General features: G+C 41.8%; 1 protein-coding gene across 1 annotated transcript; it reads left to right on the top strand.

Annotated features, from left to right (window-relative positions):
• cdh10a (cadherin 10, type 2a (T2-cadherin)) lies at window positions 1–26,755 on the top strand. The gene is made up of 12 exons (XM_053651686.1): window positions 1–229; window positions 5,417–5,762; window positions 11,117–11,411; window positions 17,058–17,177; window positions 20,046–20,213; window positions 20,438–20,625; window positions 22,110–22,363; window positions 23,130–23,266; window positions 23,356–23,477; window positions 24,656–24,764; window positions 24,876–25,127; window positions 25,676–26,755. Exons 2-12 carry the CDS (start codon window positions 5,568–5,570, stop codon window positions 26,167–26,169), a joined length of 2,334 nt encoding a protein of 777 aa, XP_053507661.1. The 5' UTR covers window positions 1–229; window positions 5,417–5,567; the 3' UTR covers window positions 26,170–26,755.
• The last annotated feature ends 415 nt before the right edge of the window (window positions 26,756–27,170 follow it).

The raw sequence follows: 27,170 nt of genomic DNA, 5'->3' as shown, positions 1-27,170 counted from the left end.
GTCTAGCAGAGCGAGAGAAAAAAGGACAGAGCTCAGAGAGCGAGAGCAAGAGAGAGAGAGAGAGAGAGAGAGAGAGAGAGAGAGAGAGAGAAGTAGGCAGCTGGAGTCTTCTGCACAACTGTAGCCAGTCTCGGAGCCTGAGCACTGCCAAGAGGCGAAGACAGGAGCCAGTGTCGCACTTCAATGAGAACGACACGCGCCCAAAAGAGCGAGGGAACCTTCTTTTGAGGTAAAGACGCTTTGTTTTGTTTTTGTCTTTTTTTTTCCTTTCTTTTTTTTTTAATCCTGCTATGCAACATGCTTCTGCATAACAGGAGCTGTTTTACTTGCTATGCATGCATATGAATGACTGTTTGTTTCCTTGCAATGCAATGCAATGTACTAATAGAATAGAATAGAATAGAATAGAATAGAATAGAATAGAATTCACGGTTTCAAACAACAATTCAGGATCTCGGGATGGAAATCTTACCAACATCACCATGAATATCAGAATATGATCGATATTACTATTCACTTCTGTACAAGTTCTACTGCGAGCTGCTTTAGTGCTGTGTTGTGATGATGATGATGATGATGATGACGACGACGATGATGATGATGATGATGATGATAAGATCGAACAGCTTTGTTCTAAAATAAAAAAAAACAACAACAAAAAAGCAGTATTTTGCAATAATATGCTCAACGATTACATTTTTTTAAAAAAATCTCCATCACGGAGCGTTCGACGAACGAACCGAATGATCTTTTAGCTGCGAAGGACGAACCAAACGTTTGCTTTCTGTTAAGTCCTTATTTCTGTTGCTTTATCTCTTAATTCCTGGAAGTGTGTGTCAGTTGGACCTGTTTGGCACCCATTGATATTACTTTGATGCGTCACACACACACCACACACACACAAACACACACACACACACACACACACACACACACACACACACACACACACTCTTTCACTACCTCTGTCTTTGTCTATACCATACAGTGAGTCCCTCAGGGTTGTATCTTGGGTCCTGTAAAAATTCAGAAACGGACTTTTTCAACAGCCTTAACACGGAGAACGTTAAGCCGAGTGTCATTCGGTCATTCGGAGTCCTTCCGTATGATATACGTTGACATGTCTGTTCAAAGAGTAAACATAATGCATACAATGCAAGAGTTTTACTCTCTGCAGTGTCTGCAACGCAGGAAGCTCACCAATGCTGCGTGACTTCCGAAGGCTACACAGAAGACGAAAAAAAGCATAATCTGTAATGGATTTGTTCTTTTTTTCATATCCACCTCCCATGGTTAGTTTGGGTCGAGTTTGACATTTTGTTTTCGCTCTGAGATGCACTGTGCGAGCGAGCCTGTGAGTGATTTATACGTCTGAGCCGGACGCGTAATGGCACGGATGTTTGGCGCAAATTAAAGTGCGCATTTCCTCCGAGCCGGTGTCACGTGTATAATTGCCTTTCAACGCAGACATGAATCATGAGACTTGCGCTTGCACTTCGATTCCAGATCGCATTCATTTTCCCCCTCTCTCTCTCTCTCTCTCTCTCTCTCTCTCTCTCTCTCTCTTTCTGTTTCTTACGAACAGGGGATTAGAGTGGATGCAATTTGCCTCATAATGAGATAAAAGTCAGAGACAATCAATTTATTTCCTTCGAGAGGATGTAATATTATGAATGCCTCCATCCTAGCGTTTCTCGGCCTGGTAATTAATCCAGCTCGATAAAGAAAAAAAACACGTGTGTGGAAAATAATCGTCTAGGGAGCCGTAGCGACTGCACCGATTCATCGTACGCAGAGATTCCCTCGGAGAACGCAACGTGACGATGATACGCCGATCGAACTGCCACTTTCTGCCTTAAACGCCCTGATTTAAGCTACTTTAATGACTCCTCGAGACCACCGCAGAGAGAGGACGGCCTTCCATAAAAAAAAAAAAAAGGAGGGAAAAAAACCGAACGGTTCATTAATTCCCGCCGGCGTAACAGAATCACAGGAAGTGCCGTCTCTAATAACGCACCGCTCACATGATTGCCTTGATTCTGTGAACCTGGCTGTATCAAAGCCTGATCCTCGGGGCAGCCAATCATCGAGCCAGAGATTTGATCTGTATCAAAGTTTCAAAACAAAGACGACAGGGCATTAATATTACAGAGGAGACGGCAGCTGTGAAAATTGTCCAAAGTGAGAGATAGATAAAGAGAGAGACACACACACACACACACAGAGAGAGAGAGAGAGAGAGAGAGAGAGAGAGAGAGAGAGAGAGAAAGGTATAGAAAAGCTCTGGGGCTCCACCATGTGGTCGAAGGTTGAAATATCATCTTGATCTCGAAGACCTGGCAACATGACAATTTTTTCTTTCTTTCTTTCTTTCTTTCTTTCTTTCATTTTTTTTTTCTCCAGCTAATTTTCCATCATATTTACGCATTTCCTTTTCCTCATAACGGCTCCATTGAAATATTCATTTCTGCCACGATCTTTCGTCTATGACCTCGTCTTGCTGCCCAGGTTCCTCGCTACGATCGAAAGCTGTACTGTACGTTCTCAAGTTGTTCCTCGCGCCCTCCACTCCTTGAGAAAGACGTCGTAGGTAATAACGTCACTTTAACCGGCTTACGTCTCTAATTAGAACGCTCGATCATAATAAGAAGAAGAAGAGGAATAATTATCAAAAGACGTTTTAATTGTTACAAAAGGGAGTCGATTTCTTTTCCACACACACACACACACACACGCGCGCACGCATGCGAAGCCTGAGGGCCCTGGAAGAGATTAACATCAGAGCTGCGGCAGGATTACGTGCAAGAAGCATTTGCGCTGTACGGAAAGCCATTAGCGGACTTCCTCGGCTTTTCAATTACAAAAAGCAATCTCGGACTAATTTTCAGAAGGCCCTTTATTATACCATCCTTCATTTTAAGCAGAACGCTTACTTCCAAAACGGCTGTGTTATTGGAAATCTTTGCCGATAGATATGTTTTGCTCGGATGTAGGTGGAGGTCTGTTTGTGTTTGGAGACGAGGTGGAAGCCACACCGTGTGATTATGACAAATGTGTCGAGGCTTTGGCAGGTTTTATTTTTTCTTTCTTTTTTTTTTTGCAGTAGAGAGGAGCTGTTGCTACGAGACGCCACATCCAAAAAGTCCCGAATATACACTCCTGTTGGTCGTAGAGCCTCGGGGCTCGGTTTAGCCGATAGTGGAAACACTTTATATCCTTCTACACCTCGACATGTCTCTCGACCGCGTTCCTTTCGTTCCCCGGCAGAAATCGGGTGTTTCTCTGAGACGCACGCTCTCATTTACCCTCATTAAGGCCTTCTTAATAATCCGTTAGAACGGCTTTTACAGCGGATTCACAAGAGCTTTACGTGTTAATGATCACGTGTGGGTTTACGTTTCAGACGTTTATCCACACGTGATTCTTGGTCACATGATTGATTTTTTTTTTTTTCACACAGTTCGTTTACGTTCACACGTGATTTCACACACGATGTGTTCGAAGTGTGATTTTTTTTTTTTTTTTTTAACAGACGATTCGATTGAGTCCACGTGATTTCTACGCAATTCAAGGGATGTTTACACGTGATTCGTTTATTTAAAGATTTCTCTTTGTATTTTTTCACCCATGATTCGTCAGGTTTCGCACGTGATTTGTTTTTCGGCGACACGTCATTCATTTTGACGTGATCGCTCGGCCACGTGATTCCTTTCTGTTCACATGTGACTTTTACACGTGATTTATTTACTCCACGAGTGATTTTTTTGGCAGAGTAGCCAAAACGTTTGCTCATTTCTTTTTCACCTGTGATTGTCTGGCAGCACGATTCATTCACGTTTACACGGGATTCCCAACGTGGTTTCTTTCTTTTCACGTGTGATTTCCGCACGTGGTTCCATTTCTCATGCGTGATTTTCGGAGCGGAATGACACCACGCTGTTCGCCGTGCGATTTCAGGGCATGACGTGAGATGCGATCGAATATTACTCGAACGGTCACGCGTGGAACAACCTGGATGTGATGTTTTCCGTAACGGAGGAACAGGGTGAGGAGAGGGTTTGAGGAAGGACCTAAAAGAACCCGTAGGATGTGATGTAAGTTCCTGCTTCCTCCGAGCCAAGCGAAAGTATCCTGTCAGTCTGAAAGCCGAAGAAACTAACTCGGGCCTCTCAGCTAAAGACAATTAGTACACGAGACAACAAGCTGAGCGGGATTTGAATCCGACCCCAGACGCGCCGCTGCACTTAATCAAAGTCGACCGTATCGATTGGGTTATATGAGCGGCTTTGGTGCACCCTTGTGCATTTATGCACCTGCGCTTTACTCTCGGCAGCTTAATCCTGGCATGAAAAACCAGTGAGCGTAAACAGATTTGACATTGTGAAAGGGAGGACGGCCCGATGCTCCATGAATAAGATTTGTTGCGGCGCTTTATTGAGTTGCAGCCCTTGTTTTCCCGGATTATTCATTGTTAGCGCTGGCTCCGGCACGAGGGAGATGATTTCATCTCGATCGATACCTCTGACACATAATGAGGAGGAGACCATTTAAAAAAAAATGGATTTAACAATGAGAAAAGTGACTTGTGCAATCAGGCATCTGTAACGGTGCCGCTCTGTATGGCGGAGATCATCAACCCTGGTCCTGCAGACCTTTCTCCAGATCCGGATAATGGAGTAGAGTAATTATCTAGAGAAGGTTCTGGATTACATTATCAGACTCGGTTGTGTGTTTCCTGACTCGCGCGATGATGTTAACTGTGTTCGAACTCGGCATCCTGTCCAACAGCACTGTTGAATGCTGGCTTGTGATTGGTCAGAAGGTGTCGATCGGCTCTGACAGCAGTGCAGCGGCACGTCACAGGTTTATATTGATAACGTTATCGTCTCTGCAGTTACAGCTCATTCGTAGCTCGCGGGGACTCGATACGGTGATTTATGAACAGTTATAGAGGCAGAGGTGAAGTTTTCAGACATCTTCAGGACCTCTTTGCGGTTTCTCAGTAACGTGCCAAGCTGAGGAACAGACGAGCTGGTGAGGGAAGGACTGTTTATAGCTTCTATAACATAAGCGAGAACAGGAACTAGTTTAATGGACATGTTGGTCTTTAACAATTTGCTGTGGTATAAAAGTAATACAACACTTCAGGACATAGTCGTTATAGGAAAATAATCAGTAACTCCACTGTGGCAGGATTACATAATAATAATAATAATAATAATAATAATATCGTAAAGCTTTAACATTCATTTTGAGTCCCATCTCTGTTCGAATGATGGATGAAACACATGATAAAAATATATTAAGTTTTCATTTCATATCAAAAGCCTGGCATTGCATTAAATGAATTTTTCTTCACCCATAGAAAGCTGGCATGTAAACGCACTCACTTTTATCTGCTTTCTCATTTTTCCAGGGATTCAAAGGAAGATCAAAGCTGCCATCTACGATGCCAGAGTTGCTGATCCAAGCGTTTAGATCGTTCCCCATTCAGCACCGCCTTCCTTATTAGATTATTCATCCGGGATCAGGCCCAAGCTCGAGGATCAATCGGAAACAGCCAAGCGATGAATCCCTTCTTTTGGCTGTTTGCGCTGTTTTCCCTCCTCCCTCTGGTTTCGGCCGCGAGGAGTCGGGGGATCGTTATCCGCGTGAAGCAGCCGGACGGACGAGTGCTGCACAGGTCCAAGCGTGACTGGATGTGGAGGCAGTTCTTCCTGTCGGAGGAATACACGGGAAGTAACTATCAGTACGTGGGCAAGGTGAGAGACAGTATTGTCGTAGCATCCTCAATCCCCATTTTCATCCCCATTTTCATCCCCATCACCCCCCCCCCCCCCCCCCAGCCCTCTTCTCAAATTGGAACTGACTTCCAAACGAGGCCTTGAGGGGGAAAATGTGAAGGAATGAAAAATCTCCTTTGAGATATATGTGGCATGACACAATATTTGAATACGGGTGTGTAGCAAGGCCGTTATCAAAGCAGGAAAAAATAAAGCCGCGGAAATGTGAATTACACAGTCGCAGAGGCATGAATATTCAGAGACGAGCTAAAAAGAGAGAGGGAAAAGGGGTGAAGGAGAAAAAAAGACGTGGGCCGAGGGGTGGGAGTCTGATATAGAGGGAGAATATTTTGTACGAGGCGTTGCGCTGCTTTTACTGTTCTCATTTCTAGGACAAAGTGGCTCACGAGGGACCTGACAGGAATCGACAATTACGGGCTATTTCATTCTCTTTCTTCCACCCCCCCCCCCCACCCCTCTCTCTCTCTCTCTCGTTCCTTTTTTTTTATCCTTTGACTTCCTACCCATCTGCAGCGCCCGCGTGAATGGAGGATTTGCAATTCATCAAGCCGCAATTCAGAGGCGAAGCCAAATTTATGCCACATTAACCATGAAAGAGGAGCCCACACCAGCACTCATCAGCATGTTCTCTGTTCCCGACATGGCGTGATCACAATGTATAATTTGCAACACTAAAAATATAATGCACCTTTTCCCTGTTGCGATTGAACGCAACAGTTAGGAGAGAGCTATTCAGCCTGGTTCAAGGAGGATTTCAGGTCAACACTTGTCAAATTCACGGGGGTTCGCTGTGCTGGAAAGGGTTTGACGGCTAATCTGAGCCGTCGCTACGCTACGTTTGGAAACCTGACCTTCCCAATGACCACTTCGTGGTTTTTTTTTTTTTAATTTGGTCTCATTTTGTCTGTTTGAGGCTAATTAAATACTCTAATTCAATCAAAAACACTAATCCGGTTAGCAAAGAATGACCGCTAACAGCGCGGGTCATGTTAGCATATAACCCTGCTTTTGCTTGATTGAAATCCCACTTTCAGTTAATTAAAAGGCTAAAAGGGTTAGCCTTAAATGTCAGTTAGCGTCATTCTTATTTGCTAGCGTCAGCAAAGTTAGCATATTACATTCCAGACTCATCTGAAAAGCGACTAGCCGGCTCTTTTCAAGAACACGTCTGCGCTCTGGAGTCATTTCTAAAATGGTGGTCACAGTGATATCTTTAAAAACGTTCGTATTGCCCGGGCTTTGTAGATTTGTGGGTTTTTTTTTTTTTTTACACATTTCATTCCTCTTAGACTCCTCTGTCCTCAAGATGTCGGAAAACTTCAAGTTTACTTCAACTGTTACAAAGCACTGCCACCGGAGACTCATAAACACCTATTTAGATCTTAGATCTCACTGATGATATGTTTTTTAATGTGTTCATGTTGAGCTTCGGGAGAACGTCTGGGGCGTTACTATAGGAACGATAATGTAGTAGAACGAGCGCATTAATATAAACATGACGCATGATGGTAAATATAAAGAAATGGATATTCCAACGCTTGAATAAACGGCATCAGGGTCATCAGTGATGGAGTTTCTTCCCTCAGATAAAATTTGCTCGGGCTAAAACTGAAGAGTGTGAGGAAGTTTTACTTCTTCGGGGTTGAGTTAAACGTGCATAGTGAGGATATGATACCAAAATTAAGTACACTGATATTCAGGCCTCGGGTGTTACGACAGACTTAATCTCTATTAAGAAGTTAGCGGAGGGTTTTGTATGTATTGCTCGGCAGAGTTTGAGTAAAACAGAGGCGTTTTACTCTTTTTCCCGGGTGATATGAACTCGAGTAAGGAGCAGCATTAAGTCACCGTGTGACACTGTGATGTAAGCAGAATATTAATATAATATTAATCAAACAACTCAAAATAGGAATGAAATGCTCTGCAAATATTACAATTTCATGACCTTCCTTTTGTACTCCAGTGCACACGATTAACTGTCTAAACGAAGAGCCTAGAGAGTCAACGTAAACACGTGCTGAACCCGACTCTGAAGACACACAACTTTCCCAGGGTGAATATTAATGTAGCTTTTGGACCCAACTTTGCAACTGTCAATAAAAACTTGAAAAAGAATAAGAAATAAAGGAATAATGTGAACAAAAAAGAGGGATTTTTGATATGGATATCTTTTGTAAAGCTTTATAAAAACAAAGAACAACACAAGAACGGTGTGATGCTGGACAGATTTCATTCCGGTTCACTGAAAACACAATCCGTAAAGGTGTCAAGCGAGTACATGATCTCCCTCGAGGAGAAGTGAGTTGTCTGGGCTTCCTGCCTCTTACATTTGATTTTTTTTTTTTTAAACAATCTAGCAGGAAGTCAGAAGTTCTAGCTGTTTTCTCTGCACAGACAGCTGAAGGATTATAAATAAAATCCCACCTTCTCAAAATGATGACGTGCACTTTCTTCAAACTGGGCCAGAGATGTGTGAATCGAGTTCGGTGGTAGTTTTTTTTACGTTGTTATTCCGTGTTCTATTGCAGAATATTCCGACCTTTGACTTTGGCAGGAAGCTACAACGTTAACGCCCTCCCATTTTGTCGAATTTTTTACCTCGGCATGTCGCGCTAATCGTTTTTTTGAGGTCGACTTCAATTTCGGCAGCAGATACGTGACGTCCTTCACAATCTGCCGGGTGATTTATATCACATTACTGCACGTCAAAGACATTTTAACAATATATTAAAATTAATAAACGTGCATATTGCTCTCTTCATGAAAAATGATATGATTTCATTCGGGCTTTGCTTACAAAATGAACTGCTTTGATGTTTCTGTTCTGTTCGGGGAGCTCACTATGTCTCTCAGTCTCAGTGATAAAGGTTTGTGTTGGTAAAGGAGGTGTGGCCTTTCAGTCGGTACCAGTAAAAGAGGCGTGGCCTCTTTGTCTGTCATGCCTGGTGAAGGGGTCGTGGCCTGTTTGTTAGTCCCAGTGAAAGAGGTGTAGCCTTTCTGTCAGTCCCTGTCAAGGAGGGTGTGCCCTCTGTATGTGCCAGTAATTTAGGTATGGCCTTTCAGTCAGTGCCAGCGATGGGGGTGTGGCCTCTTTTTTAATCCCAGTGAAGGAGGTGTGGCCTTTTTGACAGTCCCAGTAAAAGTGTGGCCTTTCGGTCAATTCCAGTGAAGAAGGCGTGGCCTCTGTATCTATTAATCACATGTAAGAGACATTGCCTTTGTGTGTCCACTAGTCCCAATGAAGGAGGGATGGCCTCTGTACCTGTCAGTGCCAGTGAAGGAGGCGTGGCTAGTCTGTCACTGCCATTAAAGGAGGCATGGCCTCTCTGTCCAACTCACTGAAGGAGGTGTGGCCTCTTTGTCTATTAGTTCCATTAAAGGAGGTGAGGCCTCTATGTATCTTACTCTAAAGGAAGGAGGCACGGTCTGTGTGTGTGTCTGTCCCAGTAAGGGAGGCGTGGCCTCTGACTCAAGAGCAATACTTTCTTTCAATTAAATCTAAATGATGTTGTGCTGAAAGCTAAGCTCTAAATCATTTCGTGTTGAATCAGTGGCTCCTTGAAATGCATCCTTCAGACATCCATTTCACATACATATCATCACCGAATTAAAGATACACACCCTCAGGTCATGACTATATATACCGAAGTCAAACGCTATGAACTTCCAGTAATGAGACTGTGCCTGAGTTCTACACATTTTCTCTCTACGTGCACACTGCATTGCAGCTTTTTTTTCCGGAAATGCAAAAAGGAATGTTTAGAGCTTTATATTTCATACAAAAAACACATAAAAATCTGTCAGCATGTAGAGAGGAACATTGCTGTAGCACAGCAGAGGTTTTGGCACCAATTGTACTTTGGCAACTATTCATATCCAACACCCACGAGGGAAAATTTGATCATGCATCAGTGGAGAGAATCTGGTGTTTTGTGGAGAGTGAATGAGATCTTTCGAGTGGAGAATCAGATATATATATATATATCTGATATATATATATACCACCATCTTGTACAAGTTAATAGTAAGCTTTTCCTGTAGTGTGAAATTTCGTAGAGGACTTATTTATAGTGCATTAAATAAACATGAATCTGATGAGCTGTTTCATCTTTAATCATCAAGTCAAGATGCTAAAAAAAAAAGTAGAGATGCAAAATCCCTCTGTTCAACCCCTGTGAGAAGCAATGTTGCTACAGAGAAAGAAAGCAGGAATTCAGTTCTATTACAAATAGTAATGCAGCTAAAGGATACAGAGACAGAGGGAGAGAAAGGGAAAAAATTCTAAATCAAAACGGACTAAAAGCCTCATTAGTGTTTAATGGAATAAGTCCCGAAGGCGTGTGCTCTGAAAACTCTCTCTGTGGTGCTTATTAGCTGCTTTTGTCCCTGGAGAGCCTCCTCTCTGAAAGCTTTTGCTGATAAGCTGCAATTCACGGCTGAGAGTCCATCAGCAGGACAGAAAACATGAGCAGAACATAAAATTGAACGTTTTCAACACCAACACACACGGGATCTCACGGTCCTAAGATCAATACATTGTGAGAAGAAATGTGATCCAGTGTGAGTGACAGTGTGATCCAGTGTGAGTGTAAATGTGATCCAGTGTGAGCGTAAATGTGATCCAGTGTGGTTGTCAGTGTGATCCAGTGTGAGCGTAAATCTGATCCAGTGTGAGTGTAAATATGATCCAGTGTGAGTGTAAATGTGATCCGGTGTGAGTGTAATTGTGATCCAGTGTGGTTGTCAGTGTGATCCAGTGTGTCAGTGTGATCCAGCGTGGGTGTCAATGTGATCCGGTGTGAGTGTAATTGTGATCCAGTGTGGTTGTCAGTGTGATCCAGTGCGTCAGTGTGATCCAGTGCGGGTGTCAATGTGATCCAGTGTGGTTGTCAGTGTGATCCAGTGTGAGTATCAATGTGATCCAGTGTGTCAATGTGATCCAGTGTGAGCGTCAGTGTGATCCAGTGTGAGCGTCAGTGTGATCCAGTGTGGGTGTCAATGTGATTCAGTGTGGGTGTCAGTGTGATCCAGTGTGAGTATCAATGTGATCCAGTGTGAGTGTAAATGTGATCCAGTGTGAGTGTCAGTGTGATCCAGTGTGGGTGTCAGTGTGATCCAGTGTGTCAATGTGATCCAGTGTGAGCATCAATGTGATCCAGTGTGGGTGTCAATGTGATCAGGTGTTGATGTCAGTTTGATCCACTGTAGGTGTCAGTGTGATCCAGTGTGGGAATCCAGTGTGGGCATCAATGTGATCCAGTGTGCGAAGCCAAATTTATGCCACATTAACCTGTCTTTCTGTGTTCTTCCAGCTTCGCTCGGATAAAGATCGAGGAGACGGCACCGCACGCTACGTCCTCTCCGGTGAAGGAGCGGGCACCATTTTTCGGATCGATGAAAAGTCAGGTGATCTCCATGCCACTCAGAGACTCGATAGAGAAGAAAAAGCATCCTACACCCTACAAGCACAGGCCTTCAACAAATACACCGGCCTCCCTCTGGAACCGGCCACCGAGTTTATCGTCAAGATTCACGACATCAACGACAACGAACCCAAGTTCACGCAGTCCGTCTACAGCGCCAGCGTCCCCGAGATGTCTGACGTCGGTGAGGGAGCTAATATCGAATTCCACTTGTTTTCTTGTTGTCCTGCAGCGCATTTAATGTCATGCTGGGAGATTGCTCTCAGGCGCGATGCCTCTGTGAATCTGTCGTCCGAGAGCCTTTAAGGTCAAGGATGGCTCTGTGCCTTTGTTTTGTGTTTTTTTTTGTTTGGTTTTTTTCCAGATTTTATTTTTTTCGACAAGTCACTGGAGCATGAAGAATGTCAGCAAGTGTTGAATTGGGACTGAAGTGTGATGTGGGAGCAATTTTTTATTTATTTATTTCAGTTTTTTTTCCCTCTTGGTAACCAGTTTTACTTCTCTTGCGTGCACAGGGATGTATGTACCTATTTTGTTTCTGGAAATTGAGCCACAGTTGAGTGGTGATGCAACCAAGGCACGAAATAGAAAGGCTGTTACAGCTCTGCCGTGTCATTTTTATATACAACAGCATGCCCACAAGCATTTTTTTCTTAATGCAATGCCTCAGAAACTTCCAACCGTGCACTGCTGGAGCAAAACAGAAGGAAAATTAGTGGGATAATTAATAGGAACACTTCATCATGCCCTTAAATAATTAGTTCCAACCTCAGTGCTATAACTAATCAACCTGACTTTGCTAAACAACATTACAGCCAGTGGTTGAAGGGCTAATAGGTTCAAATGACAGGGGACTCAGCACTCCGCCCTGTGGGATGCCGCATATCCATCTCGGAAAAACTCATACGAACCAGTTCGCTAGCTTGCCTACTAATGTAATTATCTCATTAAAGTCTTATCAGACCTAGCATAATTAAATATTAGAGCAATCCCCCAATATTATAAACTCAAATTTGCTACTTCATTAATGCCAGACATCTTACTTGTAGTCTTTCATTTACCATTTTTACCATTAAACACATTTCATTACAGATATAAAGCATCCATATAATTCTAGACAATCATAGTATAAAACAGATACATCATGTCTGGCATAACAGTAGCTTTGACTTTAACTCCTATTAGCAATCAATGATGATTTTCATTTGCTGTTTTAAAAATCATCATGCCACGGCGCTGCCGAATTCTGGATCGTGATTGGTCAGGAGTGTGTTGATTAATTCTCTCTAACAGCGGCTCCGACAGTAGCGCAGCCGCACGTCACAGGTTTATATTAATGCGCACGTTCTGATACGTTATCGTTTCTATAGTGACAGCTCGTTCACACTGTGATGGATTCCCCACATAAACTGATTTACAATCATCCTTTTCTGATACATTGATTTACTTTATTTATTTATTTATTTATTTATTTATTCTGAGATGTTACCTTACGTTTTCCGACACCTTCAGGACAGAGGCGTTTACGCTCAACGCTTTCAAGCTGCATTTTTTGGGTTAAAGAAAAAGAAATAAAAGGAGACCCTGGTGAGGGAACAACTGTATAAAGTCATGTGTTTTACAGATGTTCCACAACAATAAATGTAACTGTTGTTCATGTTTTCTTTAATATTAAAAAGAAATACAAATAAACTGTTGGCAAACCGACGTTTTATAAAAGGAATAAAACACATCGGGATGCTCTCTTATAGGAAAATAATAATAAACGTATAATTATAATAATAAACTTGTTCGTATTGAAACGTATTATATCAGCTATAAACATTCATTAATGATATAGCAGCCAGAATTAAGGTTGGGCGTGGTGGTGATTTAGTGGCCGGATGTCAGAAACCTCAAAATGGTGTGTGATTTCATTAGACATTTTACTGGACAACAATGGAGGTGTAATTACATCTCTGAGCATGAACAGCACTCTTCACTGAAACTTTATGATATACAGTGTAACTTTATATATGTTCTAGTCGAATCTAATCTAAGCTCAGAGCTGAGAAATGAAAGGTTAAAGTGCCGTATTGATAATCCTGGGAAGTGAACCTTCTGGTCACTAGCGCAGAACTGAGGCTACGCCAGTCATCAGAGTGTGTTGATGCCAGAGCAGTAAGAGTAAAGGAGATGGCAGACTGGATAAGAAGTGCTACAGCTTCAGTGGGATTCTGCTAGAAAGAAAGTAAAATAACTCCAACTGAGTAGTTTAAAAAAAAAAAAAAAAGAGTAATTGCTTTTGCATTACATTTCCGAACCATCCGCAGATATTTTTTACTTCATAAAAGATGAGATATCGCATTAACAGCGTGGCGCACTGCACCAAAACTAATGCTAAACTGATAACCGATGTACTGCGGATTGCGTTTCTATTTCTGGCCTCGAAGCCGTAGGTGGGTGTGATGATACCCAAAACGAAGTTGTCATAGTGCGCGGAAACATTAAACTGCACCGTGGGTGGCCAATGACATGTAAGTGTATCCTACGGTCTCCATAAAATAAAATAGCATGGGAGTGAGATGTCAAATATTATCTTTAAATTAAATCCGAACTTCTTACGTTACATAACACTCGGAACGGTTTCGAGAGTAAATCTGATCTTGAACTATAGATTTTTTTCACTTCACTTTAGTGCTGTCCTTTGTTCGAGGTGCGGTTTGGTGTCCCAATTTTTCCCACTTTACGGCTGTGTACTGACTTCTCTGCATGATGACAATGACATTCCAACGTTTCCACTGTACTTCTGGTTAAATACTAAACAAGGAGACCGTAAGTTAAAGGCCTCAGACTGGTGGGCCCTTCAAATCTTTCTGAGTAGGTATCGCCCCCATTATAAGTAATTGTTGCATTGCGCTCAAGGAGGTATTATAGTAGGTTACTCAAGTTTCCTTAATCCTGTCAGGTAAGCTTATACCTAGGGATGGTGTTGAAATGTATAAGCATTTATAAATATAACTTAAAATTCTTCACAGAAATCCTGTCATGGTTAGCTAGCTAGCTACCGGTCGAAGAGATTTATTTCAAATATATAATAACAACTCCAAAGTCCTCTGAGAAATCTTGTCAGGTTAGCTCAGGATAGCTACCTAGCTAGTGATAGCAGTGAAATTTACACTCGTTTACGAATACATCTTAAAAAGCCTCACCGGTTATCTCAGATTTGCCAGACAGTTAGCAATGCAAGAGACTTTTATGAATATAACTAGCTAGCTGACTAACGATCCCAAAGGAATGTGTGAACAGTATATATTTAATTAGTTAAGTTAGTGATGATGAAATTTAAACACTGATGCATGTAACTTAAAAATCCTGTCAAGTTAGCTCAGATTAGCCGGCTAGCAAGTGATGCAAGGGATTTATGAACAGTCATGAATTTAAGTTAAAAGTCCTCGCAGAAATCCTGTCAGATTAGCTAGCTAACGAAAGCTGATGAAGTTACCTAAGTTACCCCGAGAAAAATCAGGCTTGCTAACATCAGTTTAGCTAATATTAACAGTGCACTCGAAGTTTGTTATGATAAAGACTTTGTAATTATGATTTTGTGGATGTAGGACCATCTGACACGCATGTGAAGGAAGAGTCAAATCCACGCCCAAATTCCCATCTATAACGATGAAGCCACGCCCACTCAGAGCTGAACACATCACCATATACGGCTCAGTAACACAGCTACGTTTCCATATGAACTCAGCGACGTGTCCTCTGTGATGTTCAGATCTGTCCGTTTAACTTTAGCTGCTATTCAAGCTTGAGCTCGGCTACAGTTAAGCGTGACTGCTATGCTTGTGAAGTTACTCTATAATAAATTTATTAGATAGTGCTAATGCATGCAAATGTATGTCTGGGTAAAAAGAACAGTGACCTTTCCGTTCTATATGACGCCAAGATGATTCCATTTGCATGTTTTATCACATAGCCCACTTTACATCTCATTTTAATTCTGTCTTTATCACTGAGTTGTCACACAATCAGGAAGGATGGTTTTGTGGTGACATAGAACTCGGGAAAATGACTCTGATATGCGGCAGATTATACATATTCATGAGCGCTGCTGCTGGTGCTGCTGATGCCCCCTGTACCGGGACAGTCCCAATCCTCAAGAACAGGAGGCGTCAGTACGGGGTCTTTATCCTGAGATTAATCAGCCGATACTTTGGTCTAACAGCAGTGTAAGAGCTCGTGTTCAGAGGGATGACTCTTACCTAAAGAACATAATGTTTGCACAAAGTCACTTGTTCGCTCGGTCCGCAGGTCACAGACTAATTTCCTCCATCCATCATTTATTACCGGAGGCTGGCAGGAAGTCCAATTATAAAAATCGCACAAGCTAACAGCCCTGTTTCCACTGTTATTATACCGCAGTGCCGGTGAATTCTGGATTCTGGAGTTTGACACTAGTGCACAGGTTTAAATCACAGGTTTATTCTGTATAAATGCACCTGTGCTGATACGTTATCGTTTCTATAGTAACAACTCGTTTACAGGGAACTGTACGGTGCCTGATCCATATAAACTGATTTTTTTTAAAGCATGTGTAATCACTGATATGGTGAATATTTCCGCTTTTATTTATCGTTTATGGAAGGAGTCTCCAATGTCAGTGCTTTGTAACGGTCAGAGGTAAAGCTTTGACTAAATCTTCCGCCATCTTCAGGACAGAGGAGTTTACGCTTTGCGGTTTCTCTGTAACAGGACAGTTACAACAACGTCAGCTGTTAGCGAATTGCTGTGGTATAAGAGGAATAAAACACTCCGGGATGTGCTGTGGAACTTTAAGTTTTCCGACATCTGTATTGTTCCGATGTTTTAGTCTTACAAGGGCCGACTGGGAACAACTGTTTGTAGCTGCTATAAAGTGTGTACTGTATGAACAGGAACTAACTTGTTCTACAGATGTTCCACAACCCTGTGTTGTAGGATACAGGAACAAATAGTTCCACGAAAGGCTGAATGGATGTTCAAGGGTTCTTTGCTTTCTAAAGCGGTTCTTCTTGGAACACTCTCTTACTTTGGGACAAGCCAAAGAATCCTTCCGCTATTCTAGATTTAACCTTTTTTCCCCTAATTGTTGCCTATAAGAGCGTGTTTCAAGTTTCAAGTAGAGCCCCTTTAGGAATCTAAGAACCCGTACCTACCGAAATAAATGCTAAGGAAATATTTTTTCTAAGAGTGCGTCCTTACGATTTAGTTGGTTTAAATCTTAGGGAACCCTTAAACGTTCTGTGGGGCACCCTGAAGCAGAAGGATTGCCTACCAGACAGGATTCTAAATAGAACCCTATTAGAAAGTGAAGAACCCCTAACTATCCAAAATGCCTTGAGGGACTTTGTTTTTTTGGGCGAGTTTTTTTTTTTTTAATCTATGAATGTTCCCTTAAGGTTTCTTTGGCTTGTCCCTCTGAGGAAAAAGTAGAACACTTCAAGAGAAGGATTTTTAAGGTGCAAGTTCCAAGTAGAACTCCTAGCAAGAACCCTTTAGGACACTTTTTTTTCAATTATGGTTTATTTGGTCTGTCTTTGGGGGAGCCCTCGAAAGTTCTATGTAGTACTGTGCATACACGTACAAGAGAAGGTTTGCTTATCAGAGAGGGCTTCAAGCAGAACCTCTTCAGGAAAGTAAGAACCCTTAACTATCCTTGAGTCATTGAGGAGGCCTTTTATCTAATTACATATTCCTAAGGTTTCTTTGATTTGTCCGTACTTACGCATTCTCGTTAATCGATGACTTAAGTGGCAAAATATGCTCTTAACCATGTGACCTCACATCCGGTCTCCTTTATTCTCAGGTACTTTTGTGATAGAAGTCAACGCCACGGACGCAGACGACGCCTCGTACGGGAACAGCGCTAAGCTTGTCTACAGCATACTCCAAGGGCAGCCGTACTTCTCGGTGGAACCAGAGACAGGTGTGTCCTTTCAACATATGGATAAGTGTCATTTCCAGGGCTGTTGTTTTAAAAAGATTGATGTCTGTGTAAACTAAATGAGGCTTGCACATCACAGCATGCGACTGAATTTATATGCACGGTGCTGCAAACAACATATTGCCTTTTGAAAGGCATCATTTAAAACCAGACCGCATTTAAATATTAACACAGACCTGCTAGGCTATGTATATATTTTGTCATTTTTTATTTATACTCTTGTAAATGCACAAAATTCCCCTGGACCCTTCTCTCACTCTGAGTGTTCCCGTTATGTCCATTATGAAGACATTTTACCCCATGGGGGTGCTGCAATATGGCGTCCCTCCCTGCTGCTGCCCCATTTTCCCCAAACAAGATGTGATTCTCCAAAGACGTTGCACCACACCAACCGTCTTTATATAGAAGAGCAAATTCTGCTTTTAACTTTCTCCCTGGATTATGCTGTTGTTTTATTTTTAAGTCTGTATTAATTCTCTATGTCTGGTTTGTCCCTTGCACAAGGTATTTACACCAGTACTTAGTGCTACACTGCAATAATTACTTGGATGAGTGCACACAAGTTGGAAATATAAGTGCCTAAAAACTAACATGGAAAATACAAACTCAGATATACCGCAGCACTTGGACATAACAGTAATGAGGTTTGGTGGATACAGCATCCTCTGCTGCGTGACTCCAAATCTAAATAAAAACAACTTGTAAAAGTGGAAAAGACTCGGTTAGACTGCTAGGTCTGCACAAATGCTCAGTACCAGGAAATGAAAGAGGAACCAAAGTAAATGCATGAGATTATAATAAAGGTAGTCTTATTGGTAATACAAGCCTCCACTGGCTTCCTGTAGCTGCGCGCATTAGATTTAAAACTCTGATGCTCGCCTACAAAGCCAAAAATGGACCAGCACCCTCTTACCTCAAATCACTTACCACACACCGCACTGCACTACGCTCTCTCCGAACCTCTAGCATTGCTACACTCATGCCGCAATCTCTCAGGGTACAAGGAAGACATGCATCAAGACTCTTCTCTGTTCTGGAACCGAGGTGGTGGAATGAACGTCCCCTCAATGTCCGAACAGCTGAGTCACTGGCGGTCTTCAAACGACGTCTAAAGACCTTCATCTTCCTAAAGTACTTAAATTAGCACTTTTCATTAAAAAGTCTGTGTTTCCTTACTATATTTCTTCCTAACAGAGTTTAGCCTGATGGTATCCTTAGTCTGTGACCCAGTGAACCAGTATCGGGATGTATTCACTGATAGAGACTTCAAAGCACTTCTGTAAGTCGCTCTGGATAAGATCGTCTTCCAAATGCCATAACGAGAAATCAGGACAGTGATGACTAGATCAATCAAAACAGTGATGTACGATATGAAACAAAATCCAAGGTGCATTCACTGAGAAGTATAAGTAATTGAAAAGGATTGCAAGAAATAAGTCTGTAGTTCAAATAGGAGGGATCGTAGTAAACAGAGGAAAACAACAAAATCAAATAGCTTTGTTGAGAGATGTAATTATCCTAAAAAAAAATTTGATTGAATGGGGAAATACAGAGAACATAGATGGTTAAAACCATGGTAGTCCCATTGGTGATGGAACACTCAGGGTTGTGACGTCTAGATCATTCAAACAAGGCTTTAACTCAAGACACAAAGAAGCCTTTTAACTTTTCAATCTGGCAGGGAACACATACAGGAACCTCGGAAACAAATGCAGTTTGGACAAGTCCTAATGTCAGAAACAACAAAGAGTGGTAAGGATCTTCCTGGCTACCAGATACGGACATACATGAAGTACCAGGAACTGAAAGAGGAACTGGAGTAAATAAAGAAGGTTATAATCAAAGTAGTCCCATCACCTATAGGAGTATTCATGGCTGTGATGACTAGATCAATCCAAACAGGGATGCACCAGATCAGACAAAACCCAGGGGTATTTATTGAGAAGCATAAACACTCGGCAGGGTTTGTGAAATGATAAATAAGGACCAGATTTGCAGATTAGATTTGATGGCAGATGTGGTTATCACATCAAAAGGATGGAATCTCAAAATATGAAGGAACTAGAGAGAACATTGTTAAATGTTAAATGGTTAAAACCTAGGTAGTTCCATTGGTGATGGAACACGCAGGGTTGTGACCACTAGATCAATCAAACAAGGCTGTTTTGGGCCACCAGATAGGGATGGATTCCCAATTTCAGCCACTGAAAGAGGAACTAGAATAAAGCCAAAAGGTGTTAATCAAGGTAGTCCTATAGGCAATGGAAGGTTTCAGGGTCATGATGAATAGACCAATCCAAACAGACCAAAACCAATGCATTCACTGAGAATCTAAAAAACACAGTCCGTAGTCCATATGGGAGGAACCACAGAGCATGCTGGATAACATCCTGTTGGACTTCAAGTTCTGGCCATAAGTCCATAAGTAATAGAGACCCAAGGAGATGTAGTGCCAGTAGATAAGGAGAATAAAATAGAATTGGTGAAAGAGAAACTAGACAGAATGTGGATATTTAAAACCAAGGAAGCTCCACTGATGGTGATGATGTACTCCAGGTTGTGAGGTCTTACCCAAAAAAAAGTGACTCCAGATTCCAGATTCTAGAAATGAATGAATGAACACTGTTCTTTGTTTTGTAAAAGTGAGCCAACTGCCACATCTCCGGTAGGAAACTGAAGTCCCCAGACATGGGAACAGATGTTCTTCTAAGTTTGTTTTCTGACTTTTATACCAATTGTATGAGGCTTGCAAATGCTGTCCTTGGTGGTACATGCTGTTTCTCAGAACAAGCCGAATGCATGACTACATAATAAAAAATAAATACGAACTGTGTGTGTTTTGTTGTGCAGGAATTGTGAGAATAGCCCTATCCAACATGGACCGAGAGGTACGGAAGGAATACCAGGTGGTTATTCAAGCCAAAGACATGGCAGGACAGATGGGGGGTCTGTCTGGAACCACTGTGGTCAATGTGACCCTCACAGACGTTAATGACAGCCCGCCACGCTTTGCCTACAGTAAGACCCTGGCACATTATTAACATTTTAAGTGCACAGACTTATTTAACAGCAACACACACTTAACTCAAATTAATTGACAATGAAAACGTCATCCATTTTGAATAATAGGCTTGTCCTTACTATATTAGATCCAGGTCATATAACTTTGTCTCATAATTTTTTATGGTGTCATCAAGCTCACTATTACACATGAAACTAATTGAACTTTTGATATAATTCAGGTTCCTACCATTTGAGCACTTATGAGTCAGCGGAAATTGGCTCCACGGTGGGACGAATTAAAGCCAACGACGGGGACGAGGGAGAGAACGCTGAGATGAAGTACAGGATCGTGGAAGGAGACGGGAAAGACTCGCTTGACATCATTACTGATGAGATAACTCAAGAGGGAATAATCGTTGTCAAAAAGGTAAAGCTGTTAAAAGGTATGAGACTTTGAGTACTCTGTTGATCATGATCAAGCTATGAAATATTGATCCAGTAAGCATGTCCATGTTTTTCAAAACATACAGAATGTGCTTTACCATATTATCCAGAGTATGACGTCTTTTTTTTGCTCTGAAACAGTTTTGTGTTAATTGAATAGTTCCAGTTTTAAGAATTTTTACAGTAGGCTTACTACTCTAGTACTTACGGTAATTTTTCTGCACTTTGTGATAAATATGCAATAAATGTACAATACTGTTAGCTTAGCTTAGCTTAGCGTGAGGGGAAAAAATATCTCATATACAAGTTCTGATTTGATATTTTTGTCATTTTTTGTTTATTAGATACAATAGAGTTGTCCAAGACTATTTAAAGTTTAAAAAAAAAAAAATTCCCCCTCCACCCCAGGCCGATACAGATTTTATGTAAGGAATAAATCACTCTATGTTATCCTGGTATAAAAATTAATCAATGACAGGGTGATGTGATGATATAAGTGTAGTTAAAACCCTGATGTTAGCACATTCTGTAGGGTTTTCTTTCTCTTATACATCAATTTGCCAACAATGACATTATTATTACTTAAAGAACAATGCACTTTTATGCATTTTTTGTTAGAATTAATGTCTGTGAAACAAGTTAGTTCCTGTTACCACTTACATTATTGCAGCTATAAACAGATAATATGATCAAAAAAATCGCAGCTTCTCGTGTTACCAAAAAAAACACAAAGTGTAAACTTAAAGTGTAAACTTACAGTGTAAACTTACAGTGTAAACTTGCAATGTAAACTTACAGTGTAACTTAAAGTGTAAACTTACAGTGTAAACTTACATTGTAAACTAAAGTGTAAACTTACAGTATAAACTTGCAGTGTAAACTCACAGTGTAACTTAAAGTGTAAACTTACAGTGTAAACTAAAGTGTAAACTTACAGTGTAACTTAAAGTGTAAACTTACAGTGTAAACTTACATTGTAAACTAAAGTGTAAACTTACAGTATAAACTAAAGTGTAAACTTACAGTGTAAAGTGTAAACTAAAGTGTAATCTTACAGTGTAAACTAAAGTGTAAACTTACAGTGTAAAGTGTAAACTTACAGTGTAAACTTACATTGTAAACTAAAGTGTAAACTTACAGTGTAAACTTGCAGTGTAAACTTACAGCTTTACCTCTGATTGATACAAAGCCATTAGATTAAGTAGAGAGTCCACCGTACAAGATCCTGCGAACGAGCTGTTACTATAGAAACGATAACGTATTACAAGGAGCGCATTGATATAAAGCTGTGATTTGCAGCTGCGTTACTGTCAGAGCTGCTGTTATAGAAATACCTTCCGGCCAATCATCTTTAAGCTAGACCTTATCTTTGGTAAAAACTAGACGTTGATCAATGAATGGCAATTCATTAGACAATTCAATGCACAAATTTCATTTCTAAACACTCTTTTCTGTCTTTTCTTGAAGAAACTGGATTACGAGAGCAGGCGTGTGTACACTATCAAAGTGGAAGTGAGTAACACTCACACGGACCCCGGCTTCCTCCATCTGGGTCCGTTCTCAGACACGGCCATCGTTAAAGTGACGGCGAAGGACGTGGACGAGCCGCCGGTGTTCAGCCGGCCGCATTTCATTATCGAGGTCAACGAGGACACGCCGAAGGGAAGCGTCATTGGAACGGTTACAGCCTGGGATCCTGACGCAACCGACTACCCTGTGCAGTATGGGACTTCATTTTTGAGTTATATTTTGTTAATTAAAAGAATTCTTTGATAAATAAGGGTCTGGTCTCGATACTTACACTCGAATTGACTTAAGCTGGTAGGATTGAGTGCAAGTATATTGTACACTACGGTATATTACATCTGATCTGAACGGGTTAAACAGGATTATTCCAGAGCGCTGCTGATTTCTGGATTCTGATTGGTCGGAAGGTGTTGCTTGATTTTCTATAAAATCGCAGCAGACGCTTCACTGATAATGAACAGATTAAAGAAACGTGTGAAACTGCTGATATGCTGAAGTTTTCTCTACGGAGATGTTTATTTAACATTTATGGAAGGAGTCTCCAGTGTCAGCGCTTTGTACCAGTCAGAGATAAAGCTGCAACTTTAAGCTTTTTTTTCTCAGAATTGCAAGACTATTGTTAAAACATAGGTTTTGTCTTTACGATTTACAAAGCTAACCTTAGCTAGACATTAGGAAAGACAATACAGCACTTTTTAAGATAGGAATGATTGACAGTTGAAATGCACATGGTTCTTTCTTGTGTTAAATGGTAGTGCATCATTCAAGTACTCTCAAAGGCTATTCGTTTTTTTATATAATTTTGACTTCACACATGCCATTTAAAGAAGTAAAATGAGTCAGATTCCACCGCTGAGCTGCGTGCTGAATAGGGTTCCATTATCACATCAATACTCCTCCATAAAATATAAAAGCACAAGGCAGACACCACAGTAATTTCAGCCTTACAATTGTTCACAGGTTCGCAATAGACGAGCACACAGATCCCGACAGACTCTTTCACATCGACCCCAGAAATGGCTCCATTACAACCCTGAAGTCTCTCGACAGAGAAGTGTCGAAGTGGCACAACATCTCCGTGCTCGCCAGCGAAATAAGTAAGTTCACTCTCGGGAACAGAGAGGACATTTACATCACGAATCCGAAGCATTTTTTTTTTTCTCACTTTCTTTGGCCATCTTTTCAGATAATCCTCGTCAGAGAACCCGGGTTCCCGTCTTGATCAAGGTGCTGGATGTGAACGATAACGCGCCCGAGTTCGCCATGTTTTACGAGACGTTTGTGTGTGAGAATGTCAGAGCTGGGCAGGTATCCGCCATTTTGTTTTTACTGAACATGTATTCACGTTTTTCTTACAAAGCGCCAAACACACTACAATAATATATTGGAGTTTATTAAACGCCTTCTGGAGTAGGACTGTCAAGCACAGAAGCTACATCTCCTTAACTACTGTACCAGTGAGGAGTACAGAGGCCACACCTACTTAAATATGACTGACAGGGACAGAAACCACACCTCCTTTTTACTCTGTCAGGTGCTAAGGTCATGCCTTCTTCACTATGACTGACAGGCAAATAGGCCACAGCTCCTTTTTATACAGACTTTCAGGTACAAAATCCACACCGCCTTCACTATGAATGACAGGCATAGAGGCCACACCTCCTTCACTGGAACTGAAATACAGAGGCTACATCTCCTTCACTATAATTGACAAACATATAGGCCACACCTCCTTTTTATACAGACAGCCAGGAACAAAAACTACATCTCCTTCACTATGAATGACAGGCACAGAGGCCACACCTACTTTTTATACAGGCTGTCGGGTACAAAGGCAACATCTCCTTCACTATGATTGACGAGCACAGAGGCCACGCCTACTTTTTATACAGCCTGCCAGGTACAGAGGCCACGTCTCCTTCACTATGATTGACAAACACAGAGGCCACACCTACTTTTTATACACACTGTCACATACAAAGGCCACGTCTCCTTCATTATGATTGACAAGCACATCGGCCACGCCTACTTTTTTTTTTACAGACAGCCAGGAACAAAAAAACAAGTTTCCTTCACTATGATTGATGAGCACAGAGGCCACGTCTACTTTTTTATACGGACTGCTAGGTACAAAGGAACAAAGGCCGTGTTTTCTTCAATATGTCTGACAAGCACAGAGGCCACGCCTCCTTTTTATACAGCCTGTCAGGCCACACCTCCTTTACTGAAACTGACATGCACAGAACTATGACTAACAACCACGGAGGCTACACCCCCGTTATTGAGACTGATTATTTGGTAATTATGTGATTGCTTGATTAAAAATTATATGGCTTCCAAACATACAAAAAGATCACTAAATATTTTCTATATCTATGAAATTCATTATATAGAATAATCCTAAAAAAGGTATTGGAAAGAGATATGACATTTATATTCATACAAAAAAAACAAACAGTTGTGACCAACAGTCTGATTATTTCCAGCTAATCCAAACCATCAGTGCCATAGACACGGACGAGCCTCTGGTCGGACACAAGTTCGTCTTCAGTTTAAGCGCCAGCAATCCGAACTTTACCATCTTTGACAACGAAGGTGAATCTAATTAATTCAGTATGTACGAACCATCATGTTTTTTTTGTCTGTCCTGCCTTGTCCTTGGACTGAAACCCTGGAGATTTATCTCTCGGTGTTTAAATATTCCAGATAACACGGCGAGGATCCTGACCAGGCGGAGCGGCTTTAACAGGCAGGAGATGAGCACGTACTACCTGCCCGTGGTGATTTCGGACAGCGATTATCCGATCCAGAGCAGCACGAGTACGCTGACCGTACGTGTGTGCGGCTGTGACAGCACGGGAAACCTGCGCTCGTGTAGCGTGGACGCTCTGCTGCTCTCGGCACGGCTCAGCACCGCCGCCCTGGTGGCCATCCTGCTCTGCATCGTCATCCTACTCAGTACGCATCCTACTCATTTACCATCAAGACGCATGTAACATGAATAAAGCTTTAAAGCACTGCGCCGTTCGATTCTCAAATCTGACTGGTCAGAAGGCGTTGATGAATTTTATATAACAGTACCGCGTTCTAATACGTTATCGTTTCTATAGTAACAGCTCATTCACAGAGACTCGTACAGCAGACGCTCCATTGGCATTAAATGGTGCGAGCGCTGAAATTGCGAGGTTTTTTTTCTTAACGTTTATGGAAGGAGTCTCCAGTGTCAGCGCGTTGTAATAGTCAGAGGTAAAGCTTTAACTAAGATTTACGGAAACTTCAGAACAGAGTCTCGGGTATCACGACAATTACAACAATTTGTAAAACACTTCATGGTGTGCTATTGTTACTTTTTAAATGTCGTCCAATGTGAATAAACATCTGGAACGGTAACTTGCGTTTGCTTTAATGTCCGTCACCTGTTTGCCTTTGAAAGTTTCAACTTTAGGTTTATTTAGAAAAGTGGATAAATGTGCGTACGTCTTGTCCGTGTGTCGTTTTCGTCACAGTGATCGTGGTGCTGTTCTCGGCCCTGAGAAAGCAACGGCGCAAAGAGCCTCTGATCATCTCCAAAGAGGACGTGAGGGACAACGTGGTGAGCTACAACGACGAGGGCGGAGGCGAAGAGGACACGCAGGCCTTCGACATCGGAGCGCTGCGCCACCCGGAGGCCATGGAGGAAACCAACCAGCTGAGGCGTGACATCATCCCGGACGTCCTGTTCCCGTACCGCACGTGCTCGCCCACCAACGAATGTAGCGACCTCAGAGACTTCCTCATCAGCAGGTTGAAGGATACGGACGCCGACCCCTCCGCTCCTCCTTATGATTCCCTCGCGACGTACGCTTACGAGGGCAACGGCTCCGTCGCCGAGTCCCTGAGCTCGCTGGAGTCATCGGTGAACGAAGGAGACCACGAGTACGACTTCCTCGGCACCTGGGGCCCGGAGTTTAAAAAGCTAGCCGATATGTACGTGCCGAAAGACACGGCGTCGACTAGCTAAAGGATTCCACTCAGATTTGCGTATGCGTGTCGTGGACTACGAGTTAACTCTCACTCCAGAAGGATTTTCTACTGACACTCTACTGACTACCGACTTTTTCTTTTTTTAAAAGAAAAATCAGATTTCTTTTGGGTTTTTTTTTTTGTTCACGGTCTCGTGTCAGTTTTTGTGCTGATGAGAAGAGTGTTTAGTGATTTTGTCGATGATGTTTGTTCATTAGCAGAAAAAAAAAAGCAAAACGAACATTTGACCTCAACTTCATTTGCTTTCGCGAAAGGTTTTACTCACGTCATTTTGCCAAACTGTGGATATATCACTGAGATCAAATACAGCAGTGTTGTAGAGATGCTGCTATCACATGCACACGCACACACACACGCACACACACACACACACACACACACACACACACACACACATACTTGTTTCTGAATGTTGTTGTGTTTTATATCCATATTTTTTATGAATATATTTTAATAAAAAACATGAATGCGTCATTGCCCTTGATGTATTCGCTAAATATTTGCATAGTGTCAATTTTTACGTTTTCAGCACATGGTGTAATGACGAGAACTTTGGACTCCACCGTGCGGGCACTCATCTGATCATCAGGAGGCCGTGAGTTCGAGTCCCGGTAATTCCAAGCTGTCGCTGTTGCGCTTTTAAACCTCGGGTCAAACGGATAAAAACAGTTTGTTTGCGAGATTTTGTAAGAAATCAGAAAGCAACACAAGTTAAGAAAGTTGTGGTAATTTAAAAAAAAATTGAACATATCCTCTGAATTTGCTTGATTTTGCATAGATTTCTGCACAAAATCGTGAAATCCTTGACAGGTTGTCATCTGTGCTCAGAATTTATCCATAAATTAGCGCATTAGCTATGTGGATCATCGGTAAATCATGGCCTAAAGGGAAATAGAGAGAAATAGTGATTTCAGGAATCCGGTCAAATTTCCAGTGCCCTTTCACACGTGGATGACAAACTCAGGAACGTTGAGGTCT

The sequence above is a fragment of the Ictalurus furcatus genome, chromosome 20 (genome assembly GCF_023375685.1).
Source record: "Ictalurus furcatus strain D&B chromosome 20, Billie_1.0, whole genome shotgun sequence".
Taxonomy (NCBI): Eukaryota; Metazoa; Chordata; class Actinopteri; order Siluriformes; family Ictaluridae; genus Ictalurus; species Ictalurus furcatus.
The sequence above is the reverse complement of the archived record's forward strand: the minus strand, read 5'-3'. Positions and strand labels throughout refer to the sequence as shown.